Here is a 15,481-nt window from a genome sequence, read left to right as displayed (position 1 = left end):
TGCAATGTGAGGTTGCTGAATTTTGTGGATAAACTATTGTTAGATTCTCAACGTATAGGTCACAACACCAAATAGAGTTGCGAAGTTCTCAAATACTTGTTTTTGTCCAGTATTTGTACAATTCTTAGTGCAACAGCAAGCAGATTAAAATACTTGCAATTACTGATGTACAAATTCAACTGCCTAACTACTAAAATGCAGTACTTAAGGTAAAGAACTCAAAGGGCAGAAGTTGTTTTCCAGAGCAGAAAGTTTTCATTTAAGATCTGACAAAAACTTAAAGCATTACTGTAAAAAGTTTAACAAAGAACAGAAAGGAAAATTACTCATTTATTAGGCAACTGTTACAGGAATCTTTTGTGTTTATACCCCATTTACATGACTGTTTCTAGTTCACAGCTGCTGAAGGGTCATAAGCTATAGTCACCCTTTATGACAAAAACAGAAGAGAAAGTGTGGTTAAACACATTTCCAGGGAACTGATGTGAGCGTACTTACAGCTATGCTATAGAACAGTTACAGATACCCAACCACATTCAGATGAAAGCATTCAAAGCCTTGTGAAACTACTGAAACTTGATCTGGGGATTAAAATGAACTATAGACTAAATGGCTCACTGATGTGACACTGCTGAAAAAAGTGTGGTGTCATTTCTGAGATTAATTTTTAATTTAATGCTTTATTTTTCCTCATGCAAAATGAAGCTTGTAACTAGTTTGGACATTACACCTCCAAGACAAGGATCCAAGACTTATCTGGACTTTCTCCAAGAAAAATACAACTTTTAGGAAATACAGTTTAGGAAGGAGAGTTCAAAGACTTCAGCTGCTTGCAGCGAAGAAGATTTAAACTAGGTGAAAATATTGCATGAACACAGGCAACTATTTGCCTGGAAAGACTGTATTATATGAAGACTTTATGAATATAACAGCTACTTTAGGAGATGGTCTAAATGTACCTGACGTGCCTCCGGGCTTGATCTTTAATGATTTTTATAATTTAGTCATCACAATCCTAGAAACCATCTGCAGACATTAAAAGCTCTTATAGAAAACTTTAGCACCTCGTGCCCACAGCTGGCAGTCCAAATTAAGCATTAGGCTGCAGAGAGTTAATGCACCACCTTCCACTTCATGTAAAGAACTCTTTCTAACAACATGTAGCCCATTTAGTACAATATTTTGCTTTACTACTTACTGTGACAGTCTTTAATTGCAAAGAACTTCAGAGTTATTTGAATCTTGATTAAATGAGTTTCTAGAGGAACATAGGATCCTTGACAGAACTACAACATATTGCCCAAATATACTCAGTGTTTACAAACCCATTTCAAATTTTATGTAAGTCCTGTTAAAGGATTATCTGCAACATAGTCTCTATCCAAAATGTTTTGACATCTTAAGTTCTGACCATGTTGTTGAACAATTTAAATGAATTACTTCTGTTATTCCTCACAATAAATGTCTCTCTTTCAGAGAGGCTCAGAACTACTTTCTCACTATGTCTGCCATCTCTCTTTTGTCCAGTAGAAAATCAGAATCTCAGTTCACATATTAGTCTCTCCCCTGGTCTCCTCGAGCAGGGGAGCACTGTTCCCCTCAGGAACAGCAAAAAAGAGCACGAACAGCTGCTAAGAGTGACTTGAAATCTCTGCTCTTGCAAGAAATACTAGCTACTTTAAAAGAAGAAATCTTCTTTAAGGAATTTCTCACCACTTGTTTCAGATAAAGAAATAGGTCTCAAAGACCGTATTAATGCTAAAGATTTTTTATAAAAGACCATGTGAAGATTTACTGGACAAAAAGGAAGATTTAGGAGAAAGGTAAAAAAGTTTAAGATGACTTTGGAAAGAGGGGAAAAATACAGAACTGTATACACATGAATTGAGAAGGCGAGAGAATTTGAGGAGAAATCCAAGGCACATGTTTCAGAATGTAAACTGACTGACAAGTCATGTTAAAGACTGTTTGTGTTGTGGGTGTGTTTTTTGTTGTTTGTTTTGGGGTGTTTTGTTTTTTTTTTTTCCTTTCTCCATCCCCACCCCCCCAAATGTGAGATGACAAATATGAAAAATCTGTCTTTTAAAAATCACTTTAAAAACTCTTGTTGACATAATGTATGTACAACCATCACTGTAAGTGTGGGAAAAGCCAATAATCAGACTGGGTTTGTGTATGCTCAAACAAAATCTAGTGGAAAAAAGTAGCTAGCAAATACATTTACAAAAGTAACATTCACTGTAGTAGCCATCACAGAATTTTAGGAACACATCTCTTCCCCATTACTGTTCTTGGTAATTCTTTTCCCCTGAATATGAAGATTTATTTCTGTACACCTCCAAATAACTGAAAATAAGGGACAACATATTATAAATGCTAATCACACACGGGGTACTGCAACCAAGCAGAAGCATGCTTGCTCCCAAAACTTATTTTTCTGTAAACACAGACTACTGATTACCAGGCAGAAGGACTTCATATTGTAGCATCGTTTTCTTGAATTGTCTCAAGATTGTTGTGCTGCTCTTCTGAGGATATTGTTATTTGTTAAAATTACTGAAATACCTTGATTATATATTTTTTAAACAGATACCAAGTTGTTAAATACAAATCTAGCCATTGCTCCTACCAAGTACGTATATTTTTAAAATATTTTAAATTAGTACTCATAAATCTAAAAGATCACTATCACAAGTAAAACAAGCAACTACAGTGATGCAGGAAGACCAAACCAGATGCAATATTCTCTTCTACAAAGCATAAACCTAAAACGACTACCTTTTTTTCCTCATTTTACCCTTTTTTAAAAAGAAAAAAAACAGAGAAAAGAATTGTATTGTGTTGTTTATTAAGCTGTATATAAATGAACTTCAGTGTCTGAGGGATGATAACACTGAACTGGAGAAGCACTAGACAGATTGTGTTATTTCGCTGTTACTGTACTCTGACACCAGAGGGAACGGCTCTGTGCAGGAGAAATCACATTTGCCAAATCTCTCAACTGGACAGAATCTGTAATGAACTCCTAAATACGACAATCTACAGAGCAAATCAGGAAAACTTCTAGGTAGAATTCTGAGAGTAAGTATATGCAGAAGTATGAGTAACAAAGACCTTACTTTACATGCAGATCTTCATAACAGGACAGCAGTCTGAGAACAGTAAAATTTTTTATCAGGAAAAGTATGCTTGCCTTGCTCTGGAATAGTATCTTTTTAAGCCAATAACTCCTTTTTAAAGTGAAAAGGAAATGCCACTCATTCATCTCTGAAGAAAGCTTAGCAACTGTACACTCTAAAGCCTCCAAAGCGTCTGTTAAACTTGGAAAAGCTTAGTATTTTATTCAAAGAAGCATCATTATTTAGGAAAACAGGGGAAAGGAGATCATTCTGTTATACAGCATTACCCTTCATAGACCAAGCAACTGACAGAATATGCAGAAGCATTTGCATCAAGAATACAACAAATCAAGCATCTACCCAGGTGTTCCCAAGAAGTACATTTAGTTGAAATTAGAGGACGTGTCTGGTCATACATCTGCACTACTTTTTGGCTTCTCTTCCTCAAATACGACAACATGTTTAGAAATGAGATAGACAAACCTCAAGCATCAGTACTTTGGAAAGCAACTAAATGAAAATCTCTTTTAGCATACCTAACACAGTCTTGAAATTAAGTTATTTAAAAATATTCATAGGAATTAAAAACATGAAAATTTTAGTGTTATCTACCCACAGTGAAACTACAGAAGGAAGCTGTCATTTACCTAGGCAGTTTATGTTCAAATCAAATCCTACTTATGCAAATAAACTGCAGTAAGTTTCATTTTCCTGATCACAGTGTACTGTTTATGTTCACTGAACAGACCTGCAAAGTAACTGGATAAGGACTCAAAGGGAAAGTTACATTCCTTGGAAGATATTTAATAGAAGAAAAATTTTTATATATTTATATATTTTATATAAAATTTATATAAAATCTTTTATCAATGTCTGCAAATACCTGTTTGGAAGGAGTAAAGAAGATAAAGCCAGGGGTATCCAATAACAAGATGAGAAGCACTGAGCGTAAACTGAAACACAGGAAATTCCAGAAAAACACTGGGAGGAAAAAAATAAAAGAAAACCCCACCAACCTTTTTTATTGTGAAGCTGGTCAAACACCGAAAAAGGTTGCCCAGTGATGCTGTGAAATCTCCATCCTTAATGATATGCAAAACCTGACTGGTGAGGGCCATGGGAAACTTGCTCTACCTGACCCTGTTTTGAGCAGGCAGGTGAGTCTAGGTCATCTCCTGAAGTTCCTTCCAGCCTCAATTATACTATGAGAAATTTTCCTCAAACCAAATGTTGACTATGATGGCCTTTCTAAAGCCTGTATATTTGGTAGAGATACTTAAGGAAACTTAACTATAACACTACTTTTTTCAGTTTTAGCAAAGAAATAATGGCTTTAAATGTATCCTCAGCCATGGCATTTGAAACATGGTCACTAACAGAACCAGCAGCCTGAAACCAAGCACCAAGGCTGTTAACGTGAACTTCACACGAACAGTGAGCCGCTGAATAAGATTAAAGAAGCCACCTACACGAGACACCTACAAACTCACATGCAGCCCAAGGCGGGCAGTTACCACATAACACGCAAGTGCTTCAAAACTACTTACAGTAAAACACAACACTGAAAAGAGCACATATCGTTCTGGTGGCAGCATACCCAGCAATACAGAATGAATCTTCTGTGGAGCTCTTGACTCATTTCTAAACAGAGTCATGTGTAGTGCTGACAACCTTGCAACTACACTTAAACATTTACAACGAACAGATATGTATCAAAATATTAAAATGCTTCTTCCCCAGAAACTTTGATCTTTCTCATCAAGCTCCCATAAAACATCAGCATTGCATTTAGGCTAAAAGAAAAAAAGCCATTTTGATAAGGCACGTTTTGCAGGAGTTTTCAAAATCAAAACAGTAGCTGAAATAATTACTGGGTCTTGTCAACCTCTATTCCTTCTTAACACTATATGTATATGAATAAGTATAATTACAGGAGGCATCTCAGTGTTCAGAAAAATTTAAAAAGTATTGTAATAACAGATTGAGGAAAATTTGTTAGCTAGAAAATATCACCAAAGTGATAATTTTAAAAAGGTGCACAATTATAATTTTTTGGGTCACGTTTTGCCAAGTCCTAAGTCTCCTCCCAATCCTATGCAACAGCATGTATCTCATAAGCTTTACATCAAAATGCTGATATTCTCTCATCTGTCTTTCCCAGGCAATGAAAAGACTTGAACTGGAAACTATGTCTTTAAGCTACCACATATTCTAGAACTTCATCACTGTACTACCTCAATTCAGGTAGTTTAAGTAACAATAGTAGTAATAAGCAGTTTAGAAAGTGTTACCAACTGAAATACATAAACTGATGAACATCTAAATAGGGAACTTCACTCAAAGGTCCCAGTGAATGCTGAATATTTGCTAGTAGCCTTAAAAATACTACAATTAAAATAAAAATCACAAAACAACTGATGTCTTTGAACAAAGAATGTGCTGTGTTGTAGGGGGTAAAAGCAATGGAGGGAAAAAGGTAAACGTCCCAAAGAAAAGAGTAAAAAAATCAAAAGAACAAAACAGAAAAAACAGCTAACACCAACCCCATAAACAAGGATACTCAGTAAGTGACTTGTTAAAACCAAATGGTTTCTTATGTGCTGTGAGGATCAGATCCAAATATCTGTATCTGTCCTACACAGTATTATTTTAGACATCTACTGACAAGAAAAGCTCCTCCCAAGGAAATACTTGCAACATGATTATATTTTGTGGACACAGTTCCCAGTGCCACTTTTTTGGAACAGATCTAACAACTGTTAACTTGACTGGAAGATGAAGCCAGTCTATGCCTTTCTAGCTAACCAGGAAAGAAAAGTCTTTTGGAGCCAACATATGAAACTCCACATCAGGCCCTGATTATTCAGGACAGATTCTGACTAAAAGACAGGATATGAGAAAACTCATTAGGAAGGGCTTTTTACAGCCTCTTTCAGTTTATTTCAGTTTTTGGAAATAGGCTAGAACTCTGTTCAAAATTTTGAGATCCCAGCCTGACTCACTCTTCAGATACAGGTTGTTTCCGCCAATAGTGGGGTAAGCAACGTGTTTAACTGAACTTCCCTAACTCTGCCAGCTGCAGAAAAAAAAAGTTTATTCATAAATGTTGGAGTATATAGAAAGAGTCATGCTTTGAAAAAAAATATGACTGTAATTACATACTGTGGGCCCAAAATAAAGACTAAAACCTTCTGTGAAAAGATTAGAAAGCAGTGAATACACTAAGGCACAGAACTGCCACCATTATGTGGATACTCTGTATTTTAAATTTAAATATGTAACAGCAGCACACATAAGGAACAGATATAAATAATACTCTCCACGTGTGTAACACTTCTTACGACAATTCATACTGTTCATAATCTGCACTAGATGCTTACTGAACAGTACCTCTGGCGTGCATCAGGAGCTATCAAAACATCTCTGCAAAAGGTTCAGGTTTAACTGATGTAATCTCTAACAGCTTCCCATCTGTCCACAGACTACAACACACACATCTTTGTGTGTTCAGACATTCTGAAAGTTCTATATTGATCCTTGTGTCCTCTGATTTATGTCATACTGAAAACTGGTGTGGTAATTAATACCTAGTTTGTAAAAAAAAAAGCAGTGATCTTAATTATTAAAATTTTTAATTTAAAAAAAGTCACCTCAAGTTAACTGCTAATCTGGGGGAAAAAAAAAAATCCTCTTTTCAAATATTCTAACAAGAGTAGCACACAGAGTGGCAGGGATGCATAACACATTATCTGGTTTTGAGTGACATGTTACCGTTCAAAAGCAGTTTAGAGACGTTTCTTCTGTAAAGATAAACTCAGTTGCTGAAGTCCACACTAATGAGAATTTGGTTTTCTCCTCCAAAGGAGGATGGATCTGCTGTCCCAAATTTTAAGTGTGTAATAGATCGTAATTGTTATTTATTTTCAGCGAGTTCCTGGTTTGGTAATCAAAGATCTATCAGCATACAGCAATATGTTTAATTCGAACTGTATTCAAAAAAAATTAAAGTAGGTATAGCCTGGCAGATTCTTATCTACAAGATGATTTCTAAGCTCTATTCCATATTTTTGAGTATTTCTGCTTTTAGACTGCAGCTGTGAGACTTCTCGAATGCTTTCTTAATACTTCAGGTGATAAACAACGTATTTAAGAATTCCACATTGTTACTATTATAATTTTGATAGCAATAAAATATACATTGTAAAATCGCCTGCAGATTAAAAAGGTAAGCTAGAAATCACTAGGTAGAAATCCATGAGCTCTTCTAAAAAAGAGCACTGGGAAAGTACAACTTAGCAAAGGTGCTGGGAGGACTATCAGGCAATACTTTAGGTATAAAATAAAATAGACTAATTCATATGAAACTATTTCACCTCTCTCCTGGGACATACTACAGTCACATGGGCATCTCTGCTGCCTTCCACTAAGACAGCAGAAAAGCACAAGTAGTCACTCAAAGAAAAAGCCCCTCCAGCCCTTTATATGAATCAAAGCTAAATAAGTATTTGTCAATCCCAATGTTGTTCTTTTTTTGAAATACTGCCATTTACCTTCTCAAACACCTTAACGCTCAAAGGAGAATTCTAATCTTCCTATCTCAAAAAAAATGGTTTTTTACTTTTAATTTTTTATTTTAAACTTGAATTTATGCTTATAGTAGTCCAAAGGATAAAGTCTTCTGAAAATTAAAGATGTGGATTATCAGATAAATTATAGAAAAACAAAAGGATTTTCATATAAGGGTTTCTTCTCACTTAAGTCTCTCTAGAGCACCAGCACACACGTTCCATGGGTAGGGCAATGGAATCCATTTTTTTCCTCTACTTACACACGCATGTGTGCAAACACACACAAATGTATATACATATTAACAAATAGTGAGCTTCATGCACATGCATACAAGTACCATGTGACAAGCAGTTCTGTAATACTGTTGTCTTAGTTCATGTTGGTCAGTATAAATTTGTATTTTAAGCTAATGACTGTACAGTTAAGGACTATAATATACCTTAAAGCAGTAAATAAGTTTAAATCTGGAAGGGTGATGTTCTAAATCAACACTACAATTTTAATTTAATACAACTTCTTAAAAAAATCCACTTTTATAGTAGGCATTACATCTTTAAGTTTTAGAACACTTTATTCAAATCAAAGTAGATAATTTTCAGTCTAACTTTTTTTTTTTTTACAGCCTTTCTATATATAGACTCTTAACCATTTATATCTGTCATCCCACACCGAAAAAAGGAAACAAACTTGGACATCATTAAATATACAGAGCATGGACCACTACTTCAGCAATTAATCTGGCATTATGAACATGTAATAAAAATTAGAAACAATTATACATAACAGAGTGAAGTATTAATAAGCTATGGTCTAAACTACATCTTCCAAGAAAAGGATACCTTGTATTCTGTGTAAAAGCGACTGCCTTAGAACTGCAAAGTCATAAAAAGACACCTGCAACGAATTGCACAGTATCTGTGGTGCAGTCCTCAAAATTTTATAATGCAAGCAATCAGCATTTCGCTAGACTAACAGATAAGCAAGGACAAAAGATCTTTTTCTTTTTTGGGGGGAGTGGGGAGGAGGAACAAATAACATTTGGAAACAGTATTTCAATCAGATGTACCTTTTGTTCAGTATGTTTTTAAAGAACTATGAACTACTTCATAATCACATTTTCAGTTTAAGGAAACCATTTTTTTTTTTCCAGGAGAAGCTGATTCATTATTTCATCTCACCCTCTTAAAAAGAGCCAACATTACAATAAATACCTAACTCATTTGAAAGAGGAAACTGAGTTAATTCTATATTACTAATCCTTTAGTACGTCAACAGTAACTAAATTATGGACATTCATTTTTTACCTGACAACTAATAATTGCATAATCTGAATCCTTTATGTGCTAATATTTAAACCCTAGTATATTTATTAACAGTCTCTTAAAAAAAACAACAAACCAACCCACAAAAAACATTCAAAATCCAATAGAAGACAAACTTAATAAAATTACCTTTGGTAGTCAATTACACAAATAAGATTAAATATTTGGGGTTTTTAACTTAAAAAAAAAGCCAGGAATTTTTCCATGTCATAGACTACTTGGGAAATTGAGGGACTACTTACTTAAGTCAAGAACATCATCTGTCTTTATCAGATCTTCCTCCCTTGTGAGTGGTAACTGAGTTTCTGGTTCATCTCGCAAGTGCAGTGAAAGTGAACGGAGCATAAAGAAAACTCTGATTGCCTTGAGAAATCAAAAAAAATAACATTAAAATGTTGCAGCACTCAGTACTTCATATCTTAACAGAATCTTACAAACACACACTCACTTTTACAAACTCTGAGTTTGTGGTCATGCAGTAAATCTTTTTAAATTGAGAAAATAGAATGTAATTTCAAAAGGTAGTTAAAAAGGGTATGGAAGAAGTTGAAACATGCTATTTATTTTCAGTGAAGTAGAAGCAGCAAGAGCTTTTATCCCACTGGCACACTTACACAGACTGTGACTGACAGGCAAATGATTACCGGAGCTGCTTAAGCAAAACCAAAAACATTGAAATTTTTTTAATCATTATTTTAAGACTGATAGTTATTTACAATACCTTTACACTACAGACAACTAAGCAACTGACCCTCAGAGACTCTCACATTTTGAACTTTAAACAGTAATAACTTTTCTGGTTGAGTCTAGCTAAGATGTCTACAAATATGGGAGAAGATAGTGGGGATTTCTGAGTTTTAATTTGCTGTGTTCATCAAAACTAACCACGTGCCATACAGCATTCCTGGAGAACTTCATCTATATTCTCAGAAGTCTACATAAGGGCAGAGCACTCTGAAAGCTGCACCAGTCCCAAGGAACTTTCAACAGCTGCTCTGTTAAATTAATACTCCCATACTGATTTAGAAATTAATGACATATGGTATGCAAAGACTAGATAAAGTGTCAAAGAACAATCACCATTTTAATAGCCACATTTTGTATCACAAGATACACCTGAAGTTCAGCATATTGTTATAGTAATTCAGCCAAAGAGAGGTAGTCTACCTGGAAGAAAGTAGTACAGGAATTCTAAGAAATTCTAAAACTTCTAGATCATTGTGATTAGGGGAAGGAGGACCAACAAGGAAGCATTACAGGACTTCCTTCTGATGACAAAGACCCTTCCATCCCAAAGAATTTACAGGAATATTTGTATTGATTTTCGAATTTCCAGCAACAGAAGTTAAGCTATTCCATGAAAAACCATGGAGCAGTCAGTTTCCATTAACATACATTTCTGAGTACCATTGCCCTCAGAGAGAATTCTAGGAAGCATTATTGCTTTCTGAGAACAACACTTTTCAATATAATTCACTGTACTTTATCGAGCTTAACTTGCTGTGATAACAAAAGTTGTGTGGCTTTAAGTAATGAAAACAAAAGTTTTCAGAAGATTCCTGGAAATACGTTTTTTCTTCAAGAGTACTTGAGTATACTTACATACACACTTCCATAAATGCAAAGCTACCCGAAGAACAGCACTTTTCAGATAATAACATCATGCAGTAATATATCGCTAAGACTTACTGGCACTCCAAGGCTTACTGCCAGATAAGGGCCAAGAACTGCTCATCCCAAGAATGATGATGTTATTCAGGTCAGTATAACCTCTACAGATTGTGTCAGTCATAAAAATAGATAACTTGCTGTTTTTTTTCCCCCCCTCACTCTCAAGATCTCTATCATGAATTACTTTGGCAAGATGAACACTCCCGAGGGCAGTTATATTTTTTGCTATGTTTAGAAACACCAGCAATATGAAGCCAGCTAGCCTTCCAGTGGAGATTCTTACTATAGGAATATAATGAAAGAGACTGAGGTATCAGTTCACAAAAGGAAACTGACAATATATTATTGAGTGTCATCAAAATGCCTTTTTATGTAGATGTTTAAAGAGTCTAAAAAAAAAAATTCAAACACAAGGACATATTGAATTGACTAGACACAAGAAATCATAGAAAAAAGGTTTCTCCACTGGGACAGGTAAATATTATACACTCTACACACAGGTCTGTCTTCATCAAGTCTTTATGTTATGGATGAAGCTTCCAATCAAGCAGCTTTCAAGGAAAAGTGTTTGTATTTCTATAATTATTCAAAGCCTTTGGCGTCATGCTGGCATGAACGAACATAAGAAAAAAGTCTTACTCACTCTTCGTGTTCTTTCCACATCTCCACAAGGCAATCTTTTCACAAAATCAATACCAGTCAGTGGTGTCCCCGTTGGAGGCAACAAGATTGAGGCATCCATCATCAAGTACTCTACATTCATGGGTTTAATCTATAAAAATATTTCAACATTGATTACTATACAGAGCAACAATCATTTGCATCTTTACTTTCAAATACAACACATGGTTGTGTATTTTAAGACGAAGGAATTGTTATAGATTTCTGAGAATTTTTGATACTATCATCTTATTTTAAGCTCCTTATATGTAATCTTTATTTTAAGTTTGCTCATCATTTCCTAACACACTGTTGATGCTTCCGTACTGAAAAAACACAGGAGAAAACTCTGACAGATTACAGAGCAGGAAAAAAAAAAAGCTATTTAATGAGTACCAAAAATCAAAGTCTGTCAGGTTTGATTTTAAGTTTTGCCTCAAATTTGTGATTACTTCAATCACAAGGAAAAGTTTCTCATCTCTTTTTCTCTCCAAAAAGAACTCTCCAGTCTTTAATAATGCAGTAACTTTCACAGTAGCCAATTCTCTTCAATCTTGCCACTACAGAGTCTCTCCCTCTCATGGTTGCTTATTTTCATGAATAAATGATGTCTGAAATACCTATCCTTCCATACCTCTGGGCAATTTCATTCAAGTTCTATTATATACATATGCACTGGAGACATGAGCTTCTTTTTGCCAGAAAGCCTGATGGAATGGCTAAAATACATAAAAGCCCTTCCCACAGCTTGTACGATATTCTGCACAGAATAAAAATATAGCCATATGGCCATTCCAAAATAGCCAACTGTAACTGGAAGCATTCCTGGCCACTTTGCCATGGTCAGATATCATAAAAGAAACAGACTGAAACAAGGTCCAGAATTTTCACAGTGCAGTCTTGAATCGCTGCCTTGCACACATACAAGCTCAAAAATAGTCTTTAGCCAAATTTCTCATCTCAGAACAATTCATCTTTAGTGTCTGAAAAACTGGATTAACAAATACAATTGATGTGTAGAAAGATACAGAAATTTACATAGACAATGAGAACAAACGAGAACACAGAAATTTCTAACACAAATGAGAACACTAAAATTTCTAACAAGTAAATAACTACTTCAGATGCAATTCACATGAGTGTACACTGGTTTAAACAGCATTTTGCATCGTAAAGGTGAAGAATGTTAAAAATGTCAACTCACTGCTGAAAACAAAAATATTAAGGACTATGGTGTTCACTCCTCTGAACTTGTTCTCATCTATCAAGGACAACTTTTTCCTTTGTTATTCAGACTGTGCAAGTACACTTCTGCCTTTGTAGAAGCTCTATACCATGTTATTTACACAACTCCTCTGACAAGACATCATCAGTGTTACTTAGCACTTAAATCGGCCCACCCAGCAAGTAATTTGCTAGGCAGGCTAATAAATATACTTCAAGAAAAACAAAGATCAAGTTCCAGAGTGCAGCTCTTTTATGGTAAACAAAAAAAATGCAGGACACAATAGAAAAAAACTACACGTATACTTGCAACACAGAAATGACGTTAGTCTCAGTGCCACTTCTCAAACTGAAAGTATTGCAATACATAACTACTAAAAAATAAAATGTTTCACTAAATACTTCTATTGTTTAGGCTGATAAGATACAATGTGGTTTACTATGGGAGGTCCTTGCATGTAAAACACCAACTGCAGACTGTGCTTTTTCAAAAAGACAACTACTGACTGCTCATTAAATCCCTGTATCACCGTAGGAAAAAAAACCCAAATTGTAACTGACTACCCAAAGTAATTTTATCTGAATTCTAACCCAAGAATTGAAAGAGATAATTAGTTTTAAAACATGTTTACAGGTTAAACCTGAACTGTTTGAGATTAACTTTAGTAATCTGTTAAAACTTTCACAGCTGGTCCCGTGGCACAGGCAGTACCTCTCCCACACACGACAAAGGCCCCACTATTTGCTTGCTAGAACCCTGTTATCTGCTGGTACGTAAAGGGGCACCACTCAAAGCTGAAACCTTGCTGGGCTTCAGAAAGGTACAGGAAGATTTTCACACTGTTTAATAACTAGAAAAAAAAATCCAATGTCTCATTTCCCAGGATAAAGTAATTTTTGTATACTCACTTTCGGAAAGTAATGGGCTTTTATTTAATAAAGAGCTGTGAAATTTCACATAAATGATTTATGTAAGAGTAGACAACTGAAAGATAAAAAACCCACCCATGTTTTGTTATGCTACTGAAAATAAAGATACCAGCACATTCAGCAGCTGTTATCAGTAAGTACGTGTTCTCCTCCTGCGCTGTGCCTGGGTTTGAGGACTCGGCAGGGCAGAAGGGGTGTCACTTACTGTCATGCTCCGGTATTCATCTTCAAACATATCCAGAAAAATTTCTTCTCCCTTTCAAGAAAAGGGATATGGACATATCATGAATTCTCACAGCTATGGAGCCACACTTGTTTGGTTTTGTTTAATGATGTGCCGGGTGCTCCTGTCCTGGCCCTGGCAGGGGCTGCCCTGCATGGGCACAGCCCGTTCCAACAGCCCTGCCACCAGGCACCTCTGGGGAAACACATCTGAGAATGGGAGAGAAGCTCCTCTGCAGCTCCTGTAGGGAACCATAGTGGAGCAGACATCCACAGTGCAGCGCTGGAGCAGGTGAATGTGCCCCGAAGGGAACTGCAGTCTGCGGAGGACCCACAATGAGGCAGATGTTTTTCCTGAAGGACTGCAGCTCAGGGAGGACACGACTCACGCTGGGAAAGGGCAAAAGCATGAAGAGGAAGAACAGCAGAGATGAACTGCTAAGAACTGACCCCAAACCCCCATTTCCCGCCCCACTCACACCACCTGGCACAGGGAGAACGTATAAGAGTCAGGAACAAAGGAGCAAAGTTGAGCCTGGGAAAAGGGAGGGATAGGGGGAAAGCATTGCTTTAATTTGCCTTTGTTTCTTACTATCTAAATTTATTTTAATTGGCAATAAATTAATTTTTGCCAAGTTAGGTCTGACTTGCTCACGATGGTAACTGGTAAGTGATCTCCCTGTCTTTATCTCGACCAAAAGATTTTTTCGTCTTATATTCTTTCCCCATCCTGTTGAGGAGGAGGAGGAGGAAGAGAGTGGCCGGGGAATGTCTGGCAGTCAGCCATGGTCAGGCCACCACAAGTCACTTTTTTTGTAAGCCGCACTGAGAAAACATTCTTCAAGAGAATTCTAACAAAAATAGAAAGCAGTTTTAGACACTTGAAATCTGTCATGGATTTACTGCTCCTTGTTAATGCCTAGGGCTAAAAATTTTATTTCTTTCACTGTTTACAGTACAAAAAAAAGGCAAAAAACTGCAGAGCTCTCTGATAAGAAAAAAAGATTAAGTAACATTTTAAATCATCATTTGAGATAAGATACAAATAAAAAGTTATGCCAAAAAAACACATGCCATGTAAGTGTTAATGACAAAATCCCAGAAACGTTCGAATAGTGTAGCTCTGTTCCATGAAATACATAGCAGTTGCAATAAAAGCCTCTGACTGCTAACTTGACCTCCAGCACAAACCCTGTGAAACTTCTGACAGCCTTTTTGTGACGTATGTCAGTGTGGTAGGGGAAGAGCAGGAAAGGAGAGGAATTCTCCAGTGAAACAGTTCCTTCTCTATCATAAATATGGAGTTCCCATCTTAAAAGAAGTGCTGCGTTGGGCATGACGTAGAGACTGGGCTGCAGACTTACTTTTAATTCCACATTATGTAATTTTTTTTTTTCTTACAGCATTTTGCATATATACCTTATAGAAACGACGAAGGAGGTGAACACTTTCTTCCCTTGCACCCTAGAAAAGATAAAATAACTGTGTTTCAGGAGTAAATACACCATTTACTCAAAAGTCACATCTAAAAAAAACCACCCAAAAACTCATAAAGAGACTGTCTATTAATAGGCCCATACTCGTAGCCTTCAGCCCAGACAGTTCTTGCACTTATGAAAATACAGCTTATGTGAGCTTGTTAGTTTCAAAAGCACTTTTCTTTACATTGTTGAGATGGATGACATACAAATTCCAGAGATAACATTAAATATAACTCTGCTTGAGAAGTTAAAGAGTTTAAATAGCAAGGTAACAGCAAAGCTG

At 36.0% G+C, this 15,481-nt stretch overlaps 1 protein-coding gene across 5 annotated transcripts in view; it reads right to left on the bottom strand.

The window, feature by feature from the left end:
* The window catches only part of CLEC16A (C-type lectin domain containing 16A), a 99,823-nt gene that overhangs the window by 47,570 nt on the left and 36,772 nt on the right, over nucleotides 1-15,481 (bottom strand). For all 5 annotated transcript variants that reach the window (XM_086622530.1, XM_086622527.1, XM_086622528.1 and 2 more), the window contains exons 15-18: nucleotides 15,137-15,181; nucleotides 13,701-13,751; nucleotides 11,325-11,453; nucleotides 9,253-9,373 (exon numbers count right to left, since the gene is read on the bottom strand). In XM_086622530.1, the coding sequence (XP_086478656.1) occupies nucleotides 9,253-9,373; nucleotides 11,325-11,453; nucleotides 13,701-13,751; nucleotides 15,137-15,181 (346 nt within the window). The remainder of the gene's footprint in view (nucleotides 1-9,252; nucleotides 9,374-11,324; nucleotides 11,454-13,700; nucleotides 13,752-15,136; nucleotides 15,182-15,481) is intronic.

The sequence above is a fragment of the Tauraco erythrolophus genome, chromosome 17 (genome assembly GCF_009769465.1).
Source record: "Tauraco erythrolophus isolate bTauEry1 chromosome 17, bTauEry1.pri, whole genome shotgun sequence".
Classification (NCBI taxonomy): Eukaryota; Metazoa; Chordata; class Aves; order Musophagiformes; family Musophagidae; genus Tauraco; species Tauraco erythrolophus.
The sequence above is the reverse complement of the archived record's forward strand: the minus strand, read 5'-3'. Positions and strand labels throughout refer to the sequence as shown.